The following is a 23,407-nucleotide window of genomic DNA, read 5'->3' on the forward strand; positions in this document are numbered from 1 at the left end:
AATATGGCTTTTCAGAGCACGGAACTGAGCCCTCTGCAATATGGAGATCTCTTCCATGCTCTTTTCTTTTTCTCACTTCATGCTTTTGCACCACTGTTTGACAGGGTGCTTCAAAAGCAAGCTTCCATCTGAAGGCCCGAGGCAGGAACCAGAGGTGGAACAGGATCTTACATGGGTCCCTACAGGCCTGTCAGAATCAGGAGGAGGTCCAGATGGAAGCATGGGCATCAAACTCCTACATGCCCAGCAGCCCTCTGGCATGCTCCTCTGGCTGGGAAGAGCAGAGAGCAGCTGAGCCAGAAGAACTCAAGTGCTCAGACATCCCTCAGGCCTACGGGGTGTTCTAGGCTCAGGTAACACTTCCCAGCAGTATGCATCTGCCCTAGCAGACGATACATTTATCTATGTACTATTCCTCAAAACAAGGTTCACATGAGATACAGAAATGAAATCCAGCTTCTCTGCTTTTATGGGGTACCCCATGGCAGAGCAAGGGGAGGGTGTGAGGAAACCAAGAGGCCCTCCCTCTTCTTCTCCCTTCCCTATTACAGAGGTCATCACAGGCAAATTTCTCTGCAGGGCCCAGTGCTTGGTGACTCCAAGGGAGAAACCCTGCAAGGCAGGCTGAAAGGAAGGCATGACTAGGGCAAAAGGAAAGAAAAAAAACTGGTTTAAGAATTAGCTTAAAAGAAAAAGCAAAGACCAAAGAAAATCAAGAAAAGAAAGGAAAAGAAATACATTAAACACACACACCTTTTCACTTTGGAGGAAAAGGAGCCAGATTCAAGCATTTATTACTAGGGAAAAAACATCTCTGACCTCAAGCACCTTGTCATCCAAAGAGACATATAAGCTGTCACAGGAAGATGAGGAAACAGTTCCATCACTTTCTATCAAGTAAACTTAAGCCGAGGATATCTCAGCAGTTTTACATCTTCTGATGCTTTCCCAGGCACTCCCGAAGCAAGTTACTTCGTGAGCTACCTCCCACTGAAACAAGACATGAACAAGACAAAACAAGACATGATTTGCCCAAATCTAGACTGCATTACTCAATATTATGTTAGCTATTGTCTATCACATACTGAGAGGACAGCATGTAACTTCTCGTCTCAGAGATAATAGGTTGCAGTACACTCCCCTGACTTTCACTGTCACATGTTATTTCTTACTGTCCATCAGAACATTTGACTTGCTATACAGCTCAGACAATCAACTCACCTCCTTTAGAGATTCATCCCTAGTAGTAAACAATACATCAAATTAAGATTTATTCTTTCTTTCTTGCCATAGTTTTTCTGCTTCTCCCACCATCTCCTAAACTAAATACAGAGCCAGTAATGATAACATCCAACCTCCTATATGTCTGAATTTAATCTATCCTGATAAGATATCTTCCATTTTAATAATCTGGAGTCAATCGCACAAAGCTAGTTTTGATTCTTAAATAAAGATCCTTTTCAGAGTTCTTAAAAGAAAAGTATTAAAGATCCACTAAGCTATGACTGCCTGTTAAATATGAGTTGTCCGCACAAATGGAGCAAATAGAAAATTAAGACTGTCACGGCTACCCTGCTGACTTCAGCTACTAGCATGTTCATAATTTCTTACTTTATTGGATTCCGTTTCCTACTGTATACAGAGAAAAGAGCGTACAGATGCACAAGGAGCATTTGTCCAAAAGACGACAAGACAGAATCAGAAGGCACCTTTCTTAAAGTCTAGGAGAGTAAAGAGAGGTTTGTTTGTTTGTTTGTTTTAAAAAAAAAAAAAAGGGCAAGGACCTTCTGACCACAACTAATTATTTTTCCAGATCTAAGCAGATTAAAAAAGCTTTTTTTCATTTTTTGTTTGTTTAAAGGATCTTCAGCGACAAAGGTCACCCCATCTGCCGCTTACTGGGAACTGAAAAGATCCACTCTCTTTGTACTCACAGGTATCAAAACCATAGAAAAAAGTCCATTAGCTGCAAGTCCCTCACCAGCAATCACGTAAGTGCAAGAATTAAATACAGAACATCTGGACTGTGACAGTGGCATGGTATGGGAGTAGGAAAGCGGCAATGAGCCACCTAAGCCCAACAATCAAAGACCAGAGTCAAGCAGTTCATTTCACGTTAGCTCTTTCTTCAAGTTGATCGTTAGCTTGCTCACAATATTTCTCTTGTATTTTCTTAACTGAAAAAAGAAAAAACTCATATGCCACAGCCCAGCACTTCCACAGCAGCAAGCCCTGCCTGCCACAGAACCTACATCTGCAGCACCAAGCTGAATTAGATCCCTTAAAGCTTCCCAGGAATACTGACATAATTAAGTAAATGTAGCCCTCATTTCCCCAAAGCAGTCATCATCTATGTTGTATTTCTTTGAAGTGACAACCTCTCAGCATTATAAATAAACCAGAAAAAACACTCCCTGCACTTGTACAGGAGTACAATATAATTCTTTGTGAGAAATGTAACATTTCCTTTTTCTATTTTCAACTATGCAATAAAACATACACAAAATATGTGCTGTTGGCAGGAATATTTTTAAGGATAAACTGTCGAGACAAGGAGCTCAAGTTTTTTGTTTTTTGTTGTTTTTTTTTTTTTTTAAAAGAAGGACTGCTCCACTAAACATCAAGTCTGTTTGTTAAGATGACAAAAATCCTTCGGGAATGAATTTTCAATAAGCATCAATGGCCTTTGTAAGTATCTTTCATGAAAAAATAAAAGACAGGAAGGTCTGCTATTTTTCTGACTGACAAATGCATTTTTCAACTAAATAATGTTGTGTGTTATTTAATGTAAACTGTCGAAACAGTGACTATACAATTTGTCCATACATAAAAACGATCTTTTTGCTTAGGGCAAAGGAGTAAAATGGAAGTTCTCTGGTGGAAGTGACAGTATATTTCATGGTATGGCAGATATATATCACCTAAACTGCTATTGGCAGCCCTTGCCCTATTCTTTTATTAATTTAGAACTTAAAAAAATTATACTAGTCAAGAAATGCAATCAAGCAATTCTTGCTGTCAAAAAACATACACCTACTGACTGTGTAAGTGTATATATGCAACAGACTTACCAGCCAGCCTCTGAGTACCCCTCACTCATATCCTTATGCAATACTTAAGCATAGGAAGCTGAAATCCCTCATCCTGGCCTCACAAAATATAATCGTACAATGAATAGAAGCAGGATAATGATCAAGCCCCTTTTCCTCCTTTCTAGAATCTCATTTTCTTTCTCAATTGAGGCGCAATACACTCTGCCAGACAATGAAACTGCAGCTACAGTATTTCCACTTGCTCTTGCACTGAAGTGGCTTTTGTGATTCAAACCATATGTTTGAAATTATTTTATGTTCAACATCCTCACTGAGCATTTTGTGAATACAATAACAAATGACATCTGTTTTAAATTTTAAATGTGGTTCAGTAAAGCACATCCCAACCTGAGGCAAGGAGCTCAGATAAAATTAAATATTCTTTTAACGTCGCTTGATAATCAAGATTACTCTGCATAGAAAGGTCTCCTTTGCCAAAACTTTCAGAGGAGAACTCTGATCATGGCCTAAACGGCAGAACGATAGATAAAGTACCAAACATCACAATACTTGGACTTATCAGCAAGCCTGTTACCTAGACATCAGCATAAGCAATTTTCTCCAAATGATGCTGTAAATGGGGGAAATAGTATCCACAAATCTCCTAGGCACAGGAACATACCCAAAAACAATGCTAACAACTGATAAAAAGCAAGGGTATTTCTGAGAGACAACAACTGCTTTGAAGCATAAGAAAAAAAAAAAGTATCATTCTTTAGTAATACTTGTTAGTCAGCTGGACAAAATTAAGAGTAGAAATTCAGCAGCATACCTGCTTAGTATGCAGGCAGTTAAAAGTTCAGATCTTAGAAAAAGAGAAGGCAGTAACAATGAATCCTCTGTGGTTTTGCTGCAAATCAGCTGTCTCACTGGGCTACAGTGCTTTGGGGGGGGGGGGGGGGACGGGACTAAGTTTGCTCTTCAGAGGCATTCATAATTCCTCTAGGCTATTTCTTGGCTCCTCTTCTGAGTCACACAGCTATTCCCTACCCGCTAGTCATCATCAAGCACTTTACTTCATCAAGTCTTCTACGGCTGAACATCATATTTTCAACTCACAATGGAGCGTCCGTTTAACTCTTTCTCCTGCCAAAAAATTATTTTGTAACTTTCTGTAGCTTCTCTGTTCCTCCAGAGAATAATTAGAATTTTTTGTCACTGGCTTCTCTTGCCTTGTTTGGAGACATGTACAGATTTTTTCATTTTACCAGTAATATGGGATATTTTGGGGGGAAGAATGTCAGCCTGGGAGTATCTAATGAAGCCCAGTACACTTGCTTCCAAATCTATTAGGATCAAGGATTAATGAGCACTTATAAGAATATAAGTATATGGAAGACAGCTTGCCACAGCACTCTTGCTGTCTCATTGGAGTTCTACTTGACAATCCAGGCCTCAAAGCCCCTGAGATATTTTTTAAGATGTGTACTATGCAGTAAAACACCTGCAACAATACAAGCAGTGCAGTTCCTCCCTTTATCAATAATAAGGAACAGGGATAAACTCTTCAAAGTAACATAGCAAATACAGAAGTAAAGCACACACAAAAGGATGGAAAAAGAATGACCTTCAGCTCTATTTTGCAATGTATTCTGTACACACAGAAAAGAGCTTAGACAAAAAATGAGTGCTTAAAGCATGTTCCTTAGGAGCTAATAGGAGAGAGGAAAGCATTACAAAAAAAAAGCTGCCATACAAGTTTTGTCATATTTTAAGTCATATTTTCTCATTGACTTTGTTACCAAAATTCAAAAAATAAGTCTAACAGTATGAAGCCACTTATCTACTGAATGTTGTATATAAGCCTCTGAATGCTGATTTTGCAAAATTTTCAGGCTCATGGAAAGAGAAAGGAACTCCAGGAAGACCTTCTAAACATAGGGTAATATTTTAAAAAATAGCAAAGAAATACAGAAGTCAGAAAATCAATTCATGGATTCCCACCCTTTAAAAAAATAGTTTTGTTCTTGTTTTTTAAGGACTTATGGGCTCAAAAGCACTCCTTCAATCAATTATGCTAACCATCTGAAAATCTTCACCTACAAAGCTTAACTAACCTACTTCTATATCAACATTTCTGTAAACTGAAGTTTCCTACTGAGAATGAAAACCCATTTAAAGCCTGCAGTAAACATATCCCCTTTTTTTTTTTGATAATGAAAGTAATCCAAATTACCTTGTTGCAATTGAGATGTGATTGTTTTTTTAAAGAGAGATTATACTACACACTTCACTACTAAAAACACACATCAAAAGAGTAATCTGTTAACAAAAAGGGGAAGTAATGATCAATGTTAGAATATTTATAGAAGTGTAACTGAAGGCGCTAGGTTTTTCCATTCCCAGCAGATGGTTGCTCTCCAAGGTCCTAACACATTTCCACGCAACACACAGCATCGGTGTTCTGGTAAAACACTTCATGCTTGCTGGTGGGACTTCAGCACATTCAGCACTTACTCTCCGAAAGGGAAATTCCCCACCCGTTACCTTATATGTCTTTCCAAGTCCCATGCAAATATTCAGAAGGATTTTGCCTCTGCTCCAACAGTACTTACACACCATTACAGACTACATTATTAGGAAATTCCATCTGAAGAACAGATGCTTTTAGTAAAAACAGCTTCACCATAAACTAGTACAAGGAAAAAAACCTTCAATTTCTTCACTGATCAAATGAGCAAACTATTCGAGAAACTCTAATAACCAAGTTGAAAAAGACAGGAAAAAAAACCACTAAAAGGATGGATCCTATCACTTTCAAGACAGCATTGAAATTCTAAACTGGTAGTACAAGTATATATGGTATTTAATCAAGGATACTTTGAAGTATATTAAAAAGCTTTTATGAAAACAAATCACCTCCTTTTTTACCTCTTCTTCTACTGGGCATAGTTACAGTGTGCTAATATAGAAAGCATTTTCCCAAGTGTACATTGGACAAAAACTAAAATATCAGCTACTGCAGCCTGAGTATAGTAGTACAAATTTCTCCTTTTGTCCCTACAGCAGTCTTTGCTAACCCAGTAATTCAAATTCATTATCATTTATGATATATGAAACTGTAAACAGTCTCTGTTGAAATACATGAGTTTACATTTGATTTTTGAAAGATTGGAACACTTCATCTGAACATGATAGACATTTGTTTTTCAGCTGCTGACCGACTCTGATATTAACACAGCCAGGAAATAAAAGGATTCCTGGAGACAACTGGGGCATTGCTGACAGAGACACAGAAGTTATCCATCCGCATTTTCAAAGCATTTCTCTAGGTTTTATTACACTTCTTCCCTGAGGAAATGGACAATTATCTGCAGCTTCCTGAACTCTGCTAGCAAAATGGGAGAGTGCTACAACGCTAGTAGGTAGGTAGAAGATTACAAAGAGCAGACAGCTGCTGTTACCTCAGAGAAAGATCAAATATAATTTTTTGTTAAGAACATGAAGGGAAGGCCTGCCTACCTATCTTAATACCTGTTTTCAAAGAGCACACAACCACCTAGTTTTAAGGTGAGAGGAAAAGTCACTCACTTCTGTGTAACAGCTATTCAGCTGTGCTGCAGCACTCAGCTGTGCTGCAGCACCTTTACGAATTTGCTTGTAACTACAAGTATCCTTTTTTTCAAAATACTTAGGATCAAGAAGGCAAAAAAATGTTATCAGGTTACACTACAAAAATAGCCAACACAGAAGTAGCAGCTAGAAGAACAAGAGGTCTCCACAGTCACAAAATACTGCACAAAACACTAAACCAGTACTGCTGCAGAAAGTCCTCCTCTGCTCCTAGCCATTCCTCCCATGCCAAAGTCTCTCTTGGACTAGCACAGCTGTCTGTACAACTGCAGAGTGAAACAGACTGGAGAACGTATCCAACTGGAAATAACCTCAGGGAGAAGGGGGCCAGGGAACATAACTTCACTGTAGTTCAGTTAACCAATTGAATTCACAACATAAATCCTTGCCTTAGCACAAAAAGGAGAGGACTGCATCTCCTCTCAACAATAGTGCTAACTCAACGCATTCACAGCATATCTTCTGTTCCTGCTTAGTTCTCTGAACAAGACGGTGTCTCACGCTATTTGCGTTCCATATATTAGCACCCTAGTCTTTACTGCATGACCTCCTCCACATGCTGGCTCACATATTCCTTTATCACATTTTTCCCTTATATTTGAACATAATTGAAGACCAGCAGCCTGCGTACAGAAGCCCAAAGTTTTTTGGGAAAGCCACGGGCAAATGTTAATGTGAAAGGAGCAAGGCAAAGCAGGCAGCCTGCAGAAGCACAGAGCAGTGGCAGGGAGTCAGCATAGCAACATCTTTGCAAGTTTGGCAAGTTTGGCAAGATTGCAAGTTGGGGCACAGCTCTGTAGTGAAAGACAAGTATGACCTTTTCAATGTCAAGTCTTGCTCATCTTCCCCTCCAAAAGTTTCACTAAAAGAGACACTGAAGAATTCAAGTAAAATATCTTTCCATATGAATTTATTACCTTTTGACCTCAGAACTCAAGACTGACGTTACAATTATTATTTTCATACTTCATTTCGGTGTTTCCCTTTCTCATCTATCCTGTCCTTCAATTTGAAGCATGTAAGGCATACCATCTTAGACACCGTGTTCTGTTAATCCCTACAACAGCCTTCTGTAAAACCCACGTTTCCAGACAATATGCTCATCATCCAAAGGTTTCCAGATGAGAGTGAAGGAAGCCTGACAATTAAATACTCTAGCGTTTGTCAGTTATTGCATTTATTCCCTAAAGCCTTCTCACTTAACTGCATCTTTTTGTCTGTTCATCCTCACAAAAACATAACATGCACATCATGAGACGTCAAAGTTTCATTCCCGATTTTCTAAAACATTCCTTAGGCTCTCAAATTGTTTCTTTACAGTACTTCCGACATCTTGCAAATATCCATCGTTCACATTAATGCTTCAAAACAACTGGTTTATAAGTAGAAAACTGATCAAACTCTTCCCCCCCGCAAAGGGAAGAAATGTTTTTTTGTTTGGGTTCCCCCTTCTGCCCCGCCTCCCACCCACACAATTCAGGGCCTCATCTGACTCTGAGGGGGTTTACTACATTGTTGGTGTGGCTAAAAATATTTGCAAGAGATCGACCCTTCTCAGTTCTGTGTTACTTTTATTTCAGATCCCAACTTCACAAACACTTTATAACGTCAGTTTCTATGCCTAAAGCTGTATGTACTCAAAATGTTCTTGTTAATAGAATTATTTATATGTTATATCAGCAGTTAAAACCATGCCCTCAAACTATAACAGAAATACAGAGTCTAGGAGAAATAGCAGAGGTTTTTACATACAAGCTAGTGACACTAAGTATCAACATTTGCACTATTCAGTTCTTGTAGAACAGCAGAATAGTTTCAAGGTTGGACAGTTTACAAAACACTGAAATCAAAGTTCTTTTAAGCATCAGGAAAAATAACGTGAAAGTTAGAACTACCATAGACTTTTTTTTTTTTTTTTTTAAGGAAAAGGGAGAAACATTAATTTTAAATAAACATACATAGACAAAGGTATTTTCAGGTAGTGCAGATTTAAAAGAGGACTTAAGCAAGAGTTGGCAGAATTGACAGATTTTCATCATTCTAACATAGAAATGAGATTCTGTCTGTAATTCCCTCCCTCCCCTTTGGGGGAGCAGGGGAAGGAGGAATAGGCTTCCTATAGCTTGATTAGGGCTGCAGCAAGTCAACTAGAAAAAGCTACCTTGCTTCATTGCAATACTCATTACAACAAATTTATTTATTTCAACTGATTAGCATAGAAATACCTAATGTGAATCCAACAACTACAAACAAATTTGTTATGCAATTAACCTTTTTTGCAGTTAAGTTGAAACAGAAATCCTTCAGAGTTTGACTTACAACATACATTCACTCATTGTGAGAACAGTTTATACTACACCAGAGTAGCATAGAAAACAAGAATAATTTATACACAGAAACAAAGCCTGTAGAGGGATCCTTAAACTGGTCATATATTCAAATAAACTTTGAAACATTAGCTCAAGATCAACAACTTTATAAAAACAATACAGTAAACTCTAAGGAATTTTTCCTACTCATTTGCCTTCTCAAGAAATTATAAGTAAAAAGGTTCATCAAAAAACATGCACAGATCCAAAAATAAGATATTCACAAAAAAAAAAACTGAAGATTTTTTTTTTCTTTTCCTCTCCGCCCCCACCAAGGACCCTGTATTTGGGTACCTACCTTGAGAGATCTATTTTTAGAAATACAGGCTTTTCAAGATGTATTTAGGCACACTGTTCTTTGGATATATAACTTGAGATCCCAATCCAGTGTGCAAATCCTTGAAATGGTAGAAGAAAACATTCATTCCAATAAGAGATAATGCAACTTGATAAGCAATCTGTGTCTTTCAGAACGACCGTTGAACAAATTTAAAAAAAAAAAAAAGGTTTGTAACATTTGCCTAAAGCACACCCACACAACGCTTTGTCACTTTGTTTCCAAAATTTATACACCTTTTCCTGTGCCACACATCCTCTAAGCTGCTACATCCTTCTCATAGAGTTTTCTCAAATCTCTCTACACAGAACAATACCCCTTTATATACTTTAAGAAACCATTTTTGAGCTTATCCTTAAAGATATTTTCAATACATTTTTCTTCATATATTCTATATATGTATATTCTATATTCTAGGATATTCACTTCAGCAGTATTAATTTTACCTCAATTGTCCCTACATTATTTTGGAGCCTGTGTGAGTTACATGAGTGTAAATATTTCAGAGTTTGTTTCATAAACCCTAACAAAGCTCTTCAGAAGTAATGAAGCAGGGGAATATTTTTTGCACTCTTTTAAGTGAGGGAAAAAAAAAAAGTCAGTCCTTACTGTTAGACCACTCACAAATCTCCAAAAAATGAGTCTCTTAAAAGGGCAGAACTGATCATTTAAATTGTCAGCCAACTTAAAAAATAACACATGTAAACATTACAGCTGGCCACTAGAGGCTGCTACAGGACACCTGTAAGGTTTTCTTTCATTTTACGTGAACAGGCAGAGCACCACCTTACCAGTTTTTAAACACGCTCAGACCGAAAGTGCTTTAACTTTCCAGAAAGAAAAGGAAAAAGCGTAAGATTTCTTTAGAGGCTCCTAATTCTTCTGGAGCGCTAAAAGTGAAATAAGTATTTTTCGTCCTCATTTTCACTTGTGGTCTTAGTCAGATTTTGAAACTTTTTCAACATACCACGGTTTAACTTTACGCTACAACAAGTTCACACTCTACCACTTTCCTTTTCTATAATATAGACGATATAAAACAGTAAGGTTTTAAAAAAAATTCAAGTTTATTATATAGCACACAAAGCAAATTTGATGACATTTTGAGGAAAATATATCAAGGGAAATACTATTATTCTCTCACAGCATACTAATATGATTGATATTGAATGATACGCAGGCACAGTACTGAACACTGCTTCTATGTCTACTAGCACAGCCAGTAATTCCTGGTCAATTTAAAACCATATCTCTGAAGCCCTGCTTCAGGTTTTTAACTAATTTACTGAACCGTCCCCTCCAAGCACTCAACAACATTTGTCATCTCGCTTCCGTAAGGCCTCAGGATCACAGCCAAAACATCACCACTACCTCATTAACCAGGACTTGAGCTTTGCTCTCAAAGACGCCAGCGACAGAGCTGCTACTGAACCAGCCTCACACCAAGTACTGAAGAACTCCTGCAAGCACAGTTTTAAGTAACGTCTCCGTTTTCTCCAGTTTCCTGAGGAACTGGATGGAAACCAAAGCTGTCTCTGCTGCGTGTCGCTTCCAGTGAGCTTTAGGCCTTTTGCTACACGCAGGCTCCCACCCGAGCGCCTTGCCAGGCGCCACCTGTGCCTCACAGTCCCTCGGGAGTGATGCTATCACACCCCCAGGTGCACGGCTCGCTATTGCTACCTTCATCCTCCTACTTCCACCCCCTCCCCCCCCCCGGTTTAAGGCCTATCAAGCACCGCTTTCACTACATTACTCGTTAAGGCCGTTAGGGAGGCGGGGCGGAGGCAGCGGCTGCGCTGAGGGACACCTGCGCGGCCGGCCGAGCTGCGGCGGCTCCTCCCCGCCCGCCTCAAACCTCCGCCGGCCCCACAGCGGCCGCCGAGCGCAGGCCCCGGCCCCGGCCTCCCCCGACCGGCTCCCCCCTTCCCCCGCCCCGCGCGAAGGCGGGAGCGGCCCGCGCTCACTGCGCACACGCCTCCACTCACTCACCTACCCGCCGCCGCGCGCGCGCAGGCTTCTTCCGCTTCCGCCGCGCGGCCCCGCCTCTTCCCCCCTCCCTGCCTCCCGCGCCTCTCGGGCGGCCTCGCGAGAGCGTGAAAGCCCGCCCATGACGCTGGCCCCGCCGCGCCCCACCCAGGCCGGGGGGCCACGCCCACTGCCCTGGCGTCACGCGCGAGCCCCGCCCCCTTGCCAAACCACCTCCTCCTCCGGCCCCGCCCTGAGCTCCCCGCGCGGAGGGAGGTGGGCTCTTGGCTGGGAGGGGTGGGTGCTGGCGGCGAGCGTGTCGCTTGCGGTTGGCTGGGGAAGTCTCGCGAGAGCTGCGATCCGGAAGCCGGTAGTGGGAGCGGTGGGTGGCGGCCGAGGGGGAGGAGGAAGGCGGTGGTGAGGGAGCTGCTGTTGCCGCCGCCGGCGGCAGCGCCTGTAGAAGCGGGGGGGACTGGCGGCGGCCCCGGTCTCGGCCGTGTGCGAAGGGGCCGCGGCGGCGGCGCCGCGCGGGCTTGGCGGCGGTAGAGCCTCGGCAGTGGCAGCGCCGCGTCGGGCTGTAAGATGGCGGCGGCGGGCGGGGGCAGCAGCGTGAACCCCTTCCTCAGCGACTCCGAGGAGGACGAGCCCGAGGAGTCCGGGCCTGGCGGCGGCGGCGGCAGCAGCAGCAGCAACGACCCGGGCGGGCCGCTGTCCCCGCAGGAGGAGGCGGCGGCGGTGGCAGCCGCGGGGAGCCCCGAGGCGCTGCCCGGTTTGCGCGTGGCGGCGCCGGGCGACGCCGGCGGCGGCGGCGCGGGGGCGGGCGGCGGCGGCGGCGCGGGCCCCGGTGCGGGGGAGCCGCCGCGGGTGTCCATGGACGCGCTGGCGGCGCAGCTGCTGCGGGACCAGTTCCTGCTGACGGCGTTGGAGCTGCACACGGAGCTGCTGGAGAGCGGCCGGGAGCTGCCCCGCCTGCGCGATTATTTCTCCAACCCGGGCAACTTCGAGCGGCAGAGCGGCACGCCGCCCGCCGGCGGGGCCCTGGGCGGCCTGGGCGGCGGCGTGCTCGGCGGAGCGGCCGCCGGCGGCAGGGAGCCCGGAGCCGGGCAGCTCAGTAAGTGACCTGGGCCGTGGGGGGGCCCCCGGGGAGCGGGGGCTTCTCTTCCTTTTTCTTTAGCCTGTGCCTGGGGTCGGGGGAGGCTGTGGGAACGGGGCAGCCGGGGCAGGGCCCGACGTGGCCCTAGAGGATGTAGGGCCGGGGCAGGTGTTGGCCGGGTCCCGCACGCACACCTTGTCCAGCCGCAGTCTTCCTGCGAGGTCACACATGTGCCAGATGTAAGAGTAACGTGAGGAATTTCAGCTTTAATTATTAGCTGTCTTAGGGCTTTTGTGTTTTCTTTGGCACCTGTTATCAGAATGTGGGTCATGTGTTCGGGATTCTTGTTCCTAAGGTTAAGCAGTAACCGTGACTGATATGTTTAAAGTCTAAAAGTTGTCAAAAATAAGCTGTCAGAGGCCAGCATGTTATTTCTGCTGATGTGTTGGAACGGCCGAGTCTTTGAATGATAGCTTTCTAAATTTCACTGACGTTACTCAGTCAGGGACAACAGCTAATACGGTGTTTTCTGTATAGGTTTACTGAGTGCCTGCGGTCTTTGGTTCACCAAGAGTAGGGGTTGAGGGAAAAATAATCAATACAGCTTTCAGGAGAAAAGGTAGTGCATACAATTTGGAAAATCATGACATAGTTGGGTTTAAGAGCTTTTGAGGTTTAATGGTAGAGTAAATGGCTTAGATTAAAATTACTTCCCTATTTTATCAATATTACTGTCAAGAAAAGTAGAGTTTTAGAAGTGAAGTCGTTACTATATTTTTAAGGAAGCTTACGTAAGTGAGTTTGAGAGAGAGAGAAGCTGCCCAACTACCTGACTTCTGAGGACTTAATGAACTTGTGCACAATACAGGAATGATAAGGGTTGTGGTCAACAGACAGTCGAGAGATTTGTTAATGTGTATGTGTGTTTTCTGACACCTGGAGTAATGTTGTAAGTAATCTTCTACTTTTGCTTATTTAAAAAAAAAACGTTTCTACTGTTGTAAGAACATGCAGTACAACTTAAGCAGTTAAACTTAACATTTGGAAAGGACTAATAATATTTCTATGTGGCTGACAGTATTAGGAGACATCTAGACTTTCATCTTGTTATTGCTTTTTGGTATCTTTTAGAAATTATATGGATTTTTTGTATTCTTACTATGGTATTTAAACCTTGGATTTCATACTTGGCTTTGAAGGACTGAGAGCTTCAGTACATTCATCTCCATGATAAGATTGGTGAATGTTGGAAAAACTTGTGCTTCAAAGCTACAAAGTACCTAAATTTATGTTTAATTAAAAGCAGCTTCCTTTGGGATTCCAGTCAGTTCATCTAATGACTAAACATTATCTTTTCTTTGTTAGCATGACATGTTTTACCGATAGGATACATACTCCAATAGAGTTAGAAGAACCTGCAGCCTGTTATGCATGCAGAATGTCACTTCTTGGAATTCTAGACCAATGTTAAATTACTTGAGAACATCTTAATGATTACTGTGCTGACCTGCTGAGTGATAAATTGCAACAGAACCTCACTATTGAAAATAAAAATTTTTAAAAAATAAGCAAGGGGGAGAGAGAGAGAGGAGGAGGAAGAGAACAAAAACTTATTTTTGGAGCAGTATGATAGCACTGAGACACAATTAAAGTAAAGATCATGATAAACCTTAACCTAAAGCTTAAGTATAAGTGGCAGTTTAGAGGGTTTTTTCCCAAAGTGTTTTTCTTTTGTCTCAAAAATGGTTCAAAAGAAAATTGTCATTGAGTGACATTGAGAGCTGATAGATCCAGAACAATCAAACAAAATGTACTTTAGTGTAACTTAAGTAGATTTTTGGACTTACTGCAATTAGATGTTATTGAGATCTGGTATCTAGCATAGAGCTAGCAGTTGTCAGTGCTCTTCAGCCTGGTTGTGGTTAATGTTAACAAGAGACAATAAAGTTTGCAGTCTGTGAATTGAGGCCAATTTCCAAATGTTAAAAAACAGATTGCAGAAGACTCTGGGCTGAAAAATATATGATCTTTTTACAAGAGTTTTTTTCCACTTTCCTCTTAAGCATCTGGTATTAGGTTTGGTTCAAGAAATAAGCCATAGGCAGTATCCTAATTTAGTTGAAGAATTCATTTCTGTTAAGAAGTCCAGTGTGTAGTTCCTGCATTCTCTTCAGCAGTTGGATGGATCTTCTCATGGAGATTTGCAATAAATTTAAGTGAGTAGTGAACAGTGTCCAATTACTTTCACTGTCTTTGCTTTTACTCTAAGTACACAGCAAAAGAGTTTCAAAAATAAAACGGTAGGTTTCTTCGAAGAAGCTGTTAAATGTAGTGAAGTAGTGGAGTTTAGCAAGGTTATTATTTGAAGGTCACTTGAATCTGATGTTTGAGTGATAAAAATTGTCATGTGCTCAAAATAAAAAAAAAAAAGAAAATTTTCATTTATGTTGATATTTGTTGATATTTTAAGTTGTAACTTGTTCACAGCACTTGCCTTGCACCTGCAATTTTTTTTTCACAGAAATTAGATAAATTTCTATAGTTGTACACTGAGGTTTTGATAATGCTAGTGGGTACAGAAGTTTGACCCACAATTCTCTTTGAATGTGAAGTATGTCTGGAATTCTGCCTGAGGATTTCCATGGAGCAAGGCAAATTTCTCAGGATCCTTTTAAACCAGCTAAAAGATAAGAGCATGCTGGAATTTCTTGTGTGTGTGTGTGTGCGCGTTTTTTAACCTCTTTCTAGGCTGTTACAGAGAAGTTTCAATGAAATATCATAGGAGCTAGAAAAAGACAACTAGTATCATGTGATCAGCAAGTGACTTAGCTGTTTTGTCTTTGAGCCAGGCTTCTGAGTACTTAATTAGCATTTGATAATCAGATATATTCCACATATGTATATTCCACAGCTGTTGTTTTACTTTAATATTAATTCACCTTGTGAATAAGGAGTCGCTTAGACATATAGCACCTGCGTGTAGTCATCGTCTTTCATACACCATAGCTCTGTTAGATCTTCCCCAACTTCTTTTATGTCAGCTTCTACCGTTGGTTTCAATAGCATTAGCTCCAGAGGGGCTAGAGCATTTTGATACCACTTGTCTAAAGCTGGTGGTATGACTGCGTAGTTTGGAAGCCTGTTCTCTATACTGCATTTCTCATTTTTTACAAGGCTGTGGTCTATGTAGTGGTGCTTGTACTTACGTATACTAAATTTAAATTTGTGTCCCCTTCCCTGTCATCTCTGTATAACGAAGTACAGTACAAATGAGGCATTTGAATTTAAAAATAATGCTGACTCAAATATGTCATCCCTGTTACCCAACCTTAACTCTTCTATTGATGAGTGCTCTGTGTTAACAGCCATAATTCAAATTTTAGGACAATGGATGAAGAATTCCTTCTTTCTCATGTTGGCATTGTGCCCTTCAGGTGCTAGGCTTGACAAATGCCCTTTGCTGAAAGGATGCAATTTATGCTGCTAGAACTAACTTTAAAGTCTGTCATTTGTTTTCTTGTTTATGGCTATCAAAGCTCAACATTCTCAAAATTTGAAATAGATCTAGTGCAAGTCATAAAAAAGGATTTGATCATGTTACACTTATGTTTTTAAGGAGATGGTATTTGTCCCCAGTTATTTCCCAAATAGTAGTATTTTTTAACTTCCCATGGAGTCGATTCTGACTATATTAATTTAATTTTTGAGTAAAAAAGTATGAAGTGGATTCTGCTTCTGTGTAGTAAATGTCTAGTTTTGTTGTTTCACCTGTAATAGAGTAGCGCTCTGTTTTTGTTTATGGCCTTTGAAATTCAGGTGAGTCTTTGTGGAAGAAGTTGTATGGCAAGAGAAGATTGAATATGCTATTGTGAGAAAGGACTTTTTTGATAACAATTCTGAATCCTAAATTGCAGACACAGTGAATATGTACAGATCTTGTTATAATCAGTGTCCCACCATATTTTTGCTGTGTAGGAATGCATAGCAAGATGGGACTGTCTCAAAAATTTGCTGTATCTCAGCCAAAATGCCAGTCTAAATAAGATTGGAAATTGGGAAGAAAACAATATCCGTTTTTCTGATGTTTTTGGTTATCAGCTAGTCTTTGGTTGTCAGCTCAAAGCTCTTGTTGATTTCTTTATGAAAATAAACAAAGATGTGGTTTTGTTGTCCACCTTTCTAGATGCTGTGGTGGTAGGAGGACTTGGTGAGACAGCAGCTTTCAAGAGAGGTACTCCCCTTAATAAGGAGAGAATACAGAGATGTGGACAAATAGGAAATCAAAACTGTTATTGACAGATGGGAAAGACTGAATATCGTTTCCTTAAAAGTAGTAAAGAGTCAAAGGATGAGATGCTTTTATGTAATGCTGAAGGAAAGGGGAGCTAAGTGCCTTTCAGAACTGCCAGAATGAAACCTGAGAGGGAGTGATGGTGAGTTCCATCATGCTCTGAAGTTGACTTTACTAATAGAGAAGTATAAACACATAACTGTAACTATAAACTCACAAATTGAACTAGCTAAGGTGCCTATGGATGTTCAGTTCTGCCTTCCTCACTGTGGAAAAGTTTGGTTGAAATTTCAGCAAAACAAACCTATTTTGTGCTGAAGCAGCACATGTTCCCTTCTGCCTGTTTTAATGTTAGGAGGAGGGATTTTTTTGTGGAGAGAAGAAGGGAAACAGCAATAAAATTAGCTGGAGCTTTGCATATCGGCTTTTTAAGCTCCACTATATATAAATTCAATCCTAACTAAGGTATATTGAGTTAGCTTTCCTTCCTCTGAGATTTATCTTCTTCTTGGTTGAAGACATGACCTGCAGATTCTGTCCTGCTAGGAGAACGCTTGCTGGAAATTTTATACAGGATTAATTGCCTGATATTAGAAGGTTTGTCTAGTATTTGTAAACAAGCCCTGGTAATTTAGGTAATTGGCTGTGTTGAAAGCTGATCTAGGTACAGAGTCCCTCATCTTGATTAGTTTAAAATTTGTAAATACTAGATGTGTTCTATAAACTCAGTTATGTAGAAAAAGGATTTTTTTCAATAAGTTCTCATAGCTTCAAACTAAACTAAATTTTGGAACAAGTTCTGACATTCTATATCTATGTGTGTTTGTGTGTGTTTACGTATATGTATATATATAGGTATATAGGCATTGTAAGCAACTTCACTATTTCAAATGCCATATCAGAAGTGTCTTCCTTATCAGTGTATAAGACATATCATATCTTATGGAGGTAAGTCATAAGCATTCTTATACTAAAATGTGTTACTGTTATGTGTTTAAAGTCATAACTGTTTATCTCAAATGTGTTATTTGTATTTGGTTTTCTAACATGTTTTAAAGATGCAGAGACAAAACAGGTCTGAGAAGCTGAGTTGTATTCTTCTCTGGCCTGGAATCAAACTCTGCATGATTTCAGTACAGCATTTCACAAGCTTCATATTTTTGTTCATGATGCACATGGCTTAGACATGGCACAAAGTGCTTACTGAGTTTGTTGGACAAGCCGTTAAAACCTTTTTCTTAAAAACATTTTTTCATCTTGATTTCTTTTTTAAAAAAAAAAAAAAGAGCCTTTGACAAATACTGAACTCTTTCTCCCTGTCCAACATAGGAGAGAGGCAGTTTTCTTCCTCCCTTCCTGCAATATAACGCAGCATGATGGTGGTGCATCTGATAGCTTTGCTTTTGAATTGGAGGAAATACTTGTATGTAGAAACTCACAGAATAAGAATTTCATATTTATATAACAAGTACTTTCTGCTCTTGGTTTGATGTTGGGGGAGGGAGAGTGATGAGCTGACAGACTCTTTAGAAAGATATGTTTGAATGTTGTCATTTGACAGGACTGTCTAAGAAAACTTATGGCAAAAATATTCTAGTTTATTTCCAGTCTAATTCTTTGTAGAATATGGCTGGACACATGTTGCTAAAAATTGGAAAATTTACTCTTGTTTTGAGATAAATGAAGAAACCAGGGAAGGGGGAACATACTAGAATTTGAAATATGGAGCAGAAAAAGAGAGAAAGCAACACTTGAGAACTAAGAATGGCAATATCTGTTAGACTTTAAATAGTCCCTCATCAAAGACAGCCAGTTAAGGATGGGATTAATATAAAATAATTTTGCGTGGTGACAGAGAGTATTGCAGAGAGTTAGGTCGCTGTGGGGAATGGAAAAGCCCTTGTAATGCAAGTCATATGATACATTTCGAGAAAGGCAGGGCAGCAGCACTGAGCATATGGAGTTAACTTGATTCCGTTGCTGCTTTCTGATTTCTGCTGAAGCCCGCGGGGCTCTGGAGCTGGAGGGAGCACCTCTGCGCCGTGCTTCTCGCTTAGCCCTTTTGTTTTGGGACACTCTATTGGCTCAAGCACACTGCAGCACACACGTAGGAAGCCAGGTTGGGTTTAACGCTACGACCAAGCTAATACAGTATCCCCTGGACCTCAGTGTTCACTACAGCAGCATTCAAATAGGTTTCTGCAAGGCTAGCTTAATTCTTCCGCTCTATTGATTTGGCTGCTGCCTGAGACTGTCTATATACAGTAAACTCCCCCCAGAGGCAGTACATTTGTTGTTGGTATGGCTCTCCATGAAGTCATCAGGTGCATCTGTATCTATATCTTAACCCAATTTGGTTACTTGTGGGTAGCTTATTTCTATGCTAGGGTGGAAGACCTATCTATTTTCTACTTGTAATTCTTCCTTCTAGTGAGCTTCCGCTGTGTTCCAGGGGAATGCATTGTATCTACAAAGCGTTTGTTATGCATATCTGGCAATTGATTTAATTTTTCGTTCTTGGCCAGCACAAATTTTTTTTTTCTCTGAGCAGTTTTAGGTTCATGTACTTTCTGTGAATTTTCATAGCTCGTTAATAATATGAAGAAGATAAATATATTGATCATCTATTTTTAGTCTAATTTGGATTTCCTCTCCTGGACTAGTGTTATCTGATCATCTTAAAAATCTGTTGGAAGAATTCTAGATAACTTGTAAGCTCTAGCAGCTCAAAAAGTAAGATTTGTTCTAGTAACTTATCTTAATTTCCTTTTCATTTGATGATGGTTTATGAACTTTGTTCCAGCACACACCAACTTTGAAAATTCAGCTGGTCTCATACTGAATGAGAACATCTGGGACAGGGCAAGACAGGCATATGCAGTGACAAAAACAATGCTGATAGGCCAGGTGCTTGTAACGTAGTGCCTGATACAGTAAGTTAGACTTTAAGGGTCCTAGTTCTATATCAGAGTAACCATAGCAATGTGTTGTGTTGATGCAGTATAAGTTCACTCTGCAGGTTAAAATTAGTTTAAAATTTTGATGAATAAGTCTGTTTCTTTCCTGTAGGTCTTACTAGCGATCAGGTATCTGCTGTCATGGATCAAGTTTACATTGCTGGCTGATCCAGCAGGGGTAAGCTTGGAACAAGCTGAAGGATAGCACAAGTTTTAAATGCAACAGCCATATTAAGACTTCAAAATAATGTTGCGTCACAGTTGGCTTGTGAAATTTGGTCAGGCTTACAGTAAGGGATCTTGCAGTATCATTTGAGGGAAATTTCTTTTTAAGTAGTTTAATTCGTTCATATATATTGCACAATATATTTATTCCAGTTGCTGACTAATGCAGCGACATATTTGAGCTCTGAATTGATAAAATCACTTTTGAGGTGTTAGTGGTGTTTGCCCCCTTAATTGATATAAATAGGACTCCATTAAAGCTCTTCAGGTTTTTATTTTTTTCACATTCGTGAATGTTATCCTGCTTGCCTGTTGGTTTATTCACATACTCATTTTTGCAGTTCAGCACCAATGTGGATTTTAAGCATGGGCAAGTAATATAAGAGGAAGTTTATTCCCAGATTTCCTCAGATCCTACTGTTTCTGCCTGTGATGTTGTGGAGGATAGCTGAAGATGTCAGTTATTCAAGGAAGTACTTTTATAGACCAGTATTTCTAAAAGACAGCAGGCCATCTGTTCTATGGCTGTAAGGATTAGTTTGTTGCAAGTCTTGAGTATTCAGGGTTGGTAAAATACCTAGTTGGCTGACTTCTTTAGCACCAACACAAACAAGTCTCAAATATATTTTTATATACTTAGGGCTTAATCTGAACTAACTTTCACAGTTCTTTTATTGTACCTAAAGCACAGAGGACCAAGAATTCAATTTTTTTCCCTTTGAAATTCAAGAAGTAATAACGATACTACACCTGAAAAAGAGAAATCAATTTTGCATCACTAAGCATAAATGTTCACTTGTATTGAAAAAGTTACTACAGTTTAAGCTGATCAGAGTAATAACTGGCTACTAGAAGTTTGTTTTTGATTAGCATACATACAGAACAACTGGCAGTGCAAAGAAAATTCCTGCAAATAAAGATCAAATGTAGCTTTTCACTTGGATATTTAATATTCTACAACAAAATCCTTTCCGTTTTAAGCCAGACTTTGTGTATACTATGTGGATTTTATCTAGGGAAAAACAGCTATAAGTAGACCTCTCATGTCTACCTATTGTAATTACTTATTTTGGAGAGTTATTGTCTTTTTTGGAGATAGTTAATGAAAATACTGTACCAAGAAAAAGGTCTTTTAGTCTGGATAATAACTTTACGCCTAGTATGTTAGTACAAAACCATCATCCATACTCTGCAGAAATCAATCCCAGCATGTCTCCATTCGGTGAAGAAAGAAAAACTGCTATCTTCAAATGAAATAACAAAAAAAAGAAATAAAAACATTCTAAGAAGAAATTATATGTAATTGTTTAATATAGTTCTACTTGTCATTTATTGTAGCTTTACCAAACAGGAACATGCAACATATCATAGACTTGTAAAAACTGCTTCAGACAGCACTGCTAGTTTTCCTACTGAATGAGGCCACTGTGTTGCCCACCAGGACAAATCATTTTCACCCCTTAATCCTTTGCTGTGCAAACGCATCCGCTATGGAAGCATTAAAATTGAGATTGTAAAACGTTATTTCATTGTTTTTTGGAGGATGGACTTGCTCTTAGGAGGTAAACCTCCACTGATGACGGCCTATGAATAAAGTAGTAGCGAATGGCATAACAGGCATGGTTAGCCACACAGTTAAATGTTTTATATATATATGAGGAGTTGGGGCAAGCATACCCTTGTTCCGCTTTAGGCATTCTTCAGCACAGCTCTGCCAGGTGGGTGCCGTGACTCCGCTGTTGGTAGCATATCCTGCTTGCTTGTCAGCCCTGGTGTTTCCACTCATTTGCCTGTGCAGTACGTTCAGCTACTTGTCTCATGTGCCTTTCTTTCCCCTTGTTAGCCCAGGTAATCTCATGGGCTGATGGGCTAGTAGCCTCTATCAGTAATCCCTCTTTGCTTGCTATTACGAGCTGTTCACGTTTCTGTGTGGAAGTCAGTTCTGTTACTTTAGAAGTTCCAATATGTTTAAATAACTACTGCAAAATTCATGTAACAAGTGGGAAAATCAGCAGTGGGAAAATCTAGGTCAGTAATGCTGCTGTGGCATTTAAGAGAAGGAGCAGGTCCAGTTGCTGCCCAGTACTCGCCCAGCCTTGGCTGGCAGTCTCTGCCCCGAGGCACAGCTGCTACTGTGCCTAGCCAAAGTAGGCAAGGTTCATGTGGCACTACAAGTCTTACAGCCCAAGCACGAGGAGGAGGACCTTGCACTTGGACCTCACCCAGCTTGGCTGTGCTCGAGCATGCCTTTCCAGGTTGGTAGTAGAAGCAAACAGCCATACCTACGCTGAAGGGAGAGGGAGCAGCTCCTGCATCTCTTCCTTTCCTCCGGCTTGAAAGCTTTACTTCAGCAGGAAGCTGTGGCAGTGCAGCATCAGCAGTGACTGGGCTTTCCCCATAGCTGGGGTTTAGCAAGATGAAGCTTTAGTGCTGGTGATTCACTGATGCTTGTGAAGCCAGTTTGGCCAGGATGCATCTCAGCCAAAGTATTTCAGCACTGGTGGCCTCTTGCCTTAGTAGTAGAAACCACTGCTTTGGCCACACCTTGTATTTTAAACACACTATAATATGGCAAAGTAGTGGTGGATGCCTTTTGTCACGTTATTCAAGCTATACCATTTAGTTTGACTTGCACTGTAGTAGCTGTAAGTACCCGACTTAAGTTCTGCAGCATGTATAGTCTAAAGGGACAATAAATTGAGGAGAAGATGCTGTTCCGCCAGTGTGTATACAGCCTTCTCTGTTACTGTTTCTATTCCTTAGGCATTCATCTGGATACTCTCACCCAGTTCTCAGTGTAGAGTCAGATTCCCCTTCTTCCAGGTGCTATGTGATACATGAGGTTTAAAATGAAAACTGTCTTTGTCTTCAGGTTGAACAGTGTGGAGATAATGACTAGCACTCAAACTGACTTGGTTTTGTAATGACAGCACCAAGCTTAATATAGGCTAACTTACCTTTCTAAAAAGGAAGGTTAGTTGCATGATAGGGAAGTCAGTTGGTTGGGTATGTTGGACTGAGCATGTTGGGGGGATGATAGCGAGAAGACCTGAGACAGGTGGTTTTCAGACAGGAAGAAGGATCAGGGTTACCAGGAGAGGGAGTTAATGGTACAAGGAAACAGCCATGGCATGAATTAATGATTCTTAGCACATTGGACGGTTTTTCTACAAGTTTCTGGCTGCTGCTTTGACAAATATGTTTGTGTGTATTATGGCTGGGTTTATTTTATCAGTTGCAGGGGAGCCTTTGCCTTTAAGATGTGCTGCTAGTAACATGAAAAAGCCTATGTTGCATACAGGTTTGGGTGCTTCAGTAACGATGATGTTGTTGACTTTACCTGAAAAATTGATTGTTCTGATGTTACCTGCCTTGCAAGGGAAATTGGAAGTTGCACTGTGAGCATGGCAAGACTGTGGGAGGAGAGTTGTGTTTCTGCTTTTGCTGCAGTGATTCTATGTAAGACTGAGTCACTTCTTTAAAAGTGTTTGTTCATTGGTATTTC

The 23,407-nt window shown here is 40.7% G+C and overlaps 2 protein-coding genes across 41 annotated transcripts in view; one reads left to right on the forward strand and one right to left on the reverse strand.

The window, feature by feature from the left end:
• The window catches only part of PIGN (phosphatidylinositol glycan anchor biosynthesis class N), a 129,879-nt gene extending 118,456 nt beyond the window's left edge, over window positions 1–11,423 (reverse strand). For 18 of the 35 annotated variants that reach the window (XR_011138994.1, XR_011138995.1, XR_011138990.1 and 15 more), the window contains exon 1: window positions 11,361–11,423. The gene's annotated coding sequence lies outside the window, so the exon portion shown is untranslated. The remainder of the gene's footprint in view (window positions 1–11,360) is intronic. The other 17 variants (XM_068931558.1, XM_068931557.1, XM_068931560.1 and 14 more) reach the window with 3 other exon arrangements.
• Window positions 11,424–11,741: 318 nt separating this feature from the next.
• The window catches only part of RELCH (RAB11 binding and LisH domain, coiled-coil and HEAT repeat containing), a 79,487-nt gene continuing 67,821 nt past the window's right edge, over window positions 11,742–23,407 (forward strand). For 3 of the 6 annotated variants that reach the window (XM_068931574.1, XM_068931575.1, XM_068931576.1), the window contains exon 1: window positions 11,744–12,447. In XM_068931574.1, the coding sequence (XP_068787675.1) occupies window positions 11,919–12,447 (529 nt within the window). In that variant the 5' untranslated portion in view covers window positions 11,744–11,918. Of the gene's footprint in view, window positions 12,448–17,592; window positions 17,669–23,407 lie in introns of those variants that run through there. The other 3 variants (XR_011138997.1, XR_011138998.1, XM_009689936.2) reach the window with 2 other exon arrangements.

This window comes from Struthio camelus, chromosome 2 (genome assembly GCF_040807025.1).
Source record: "Struthio camelus isolate bStrCam1 chromosome 2, bStrCam1.hap1, whole genome shotgun sequence".
Classification (NCBI taxonomy): Eukaryota; Metazoa; Chordata; class Aves; order Struthioniformes; family Struthionidae; genus Struthio; species Struthio camelus.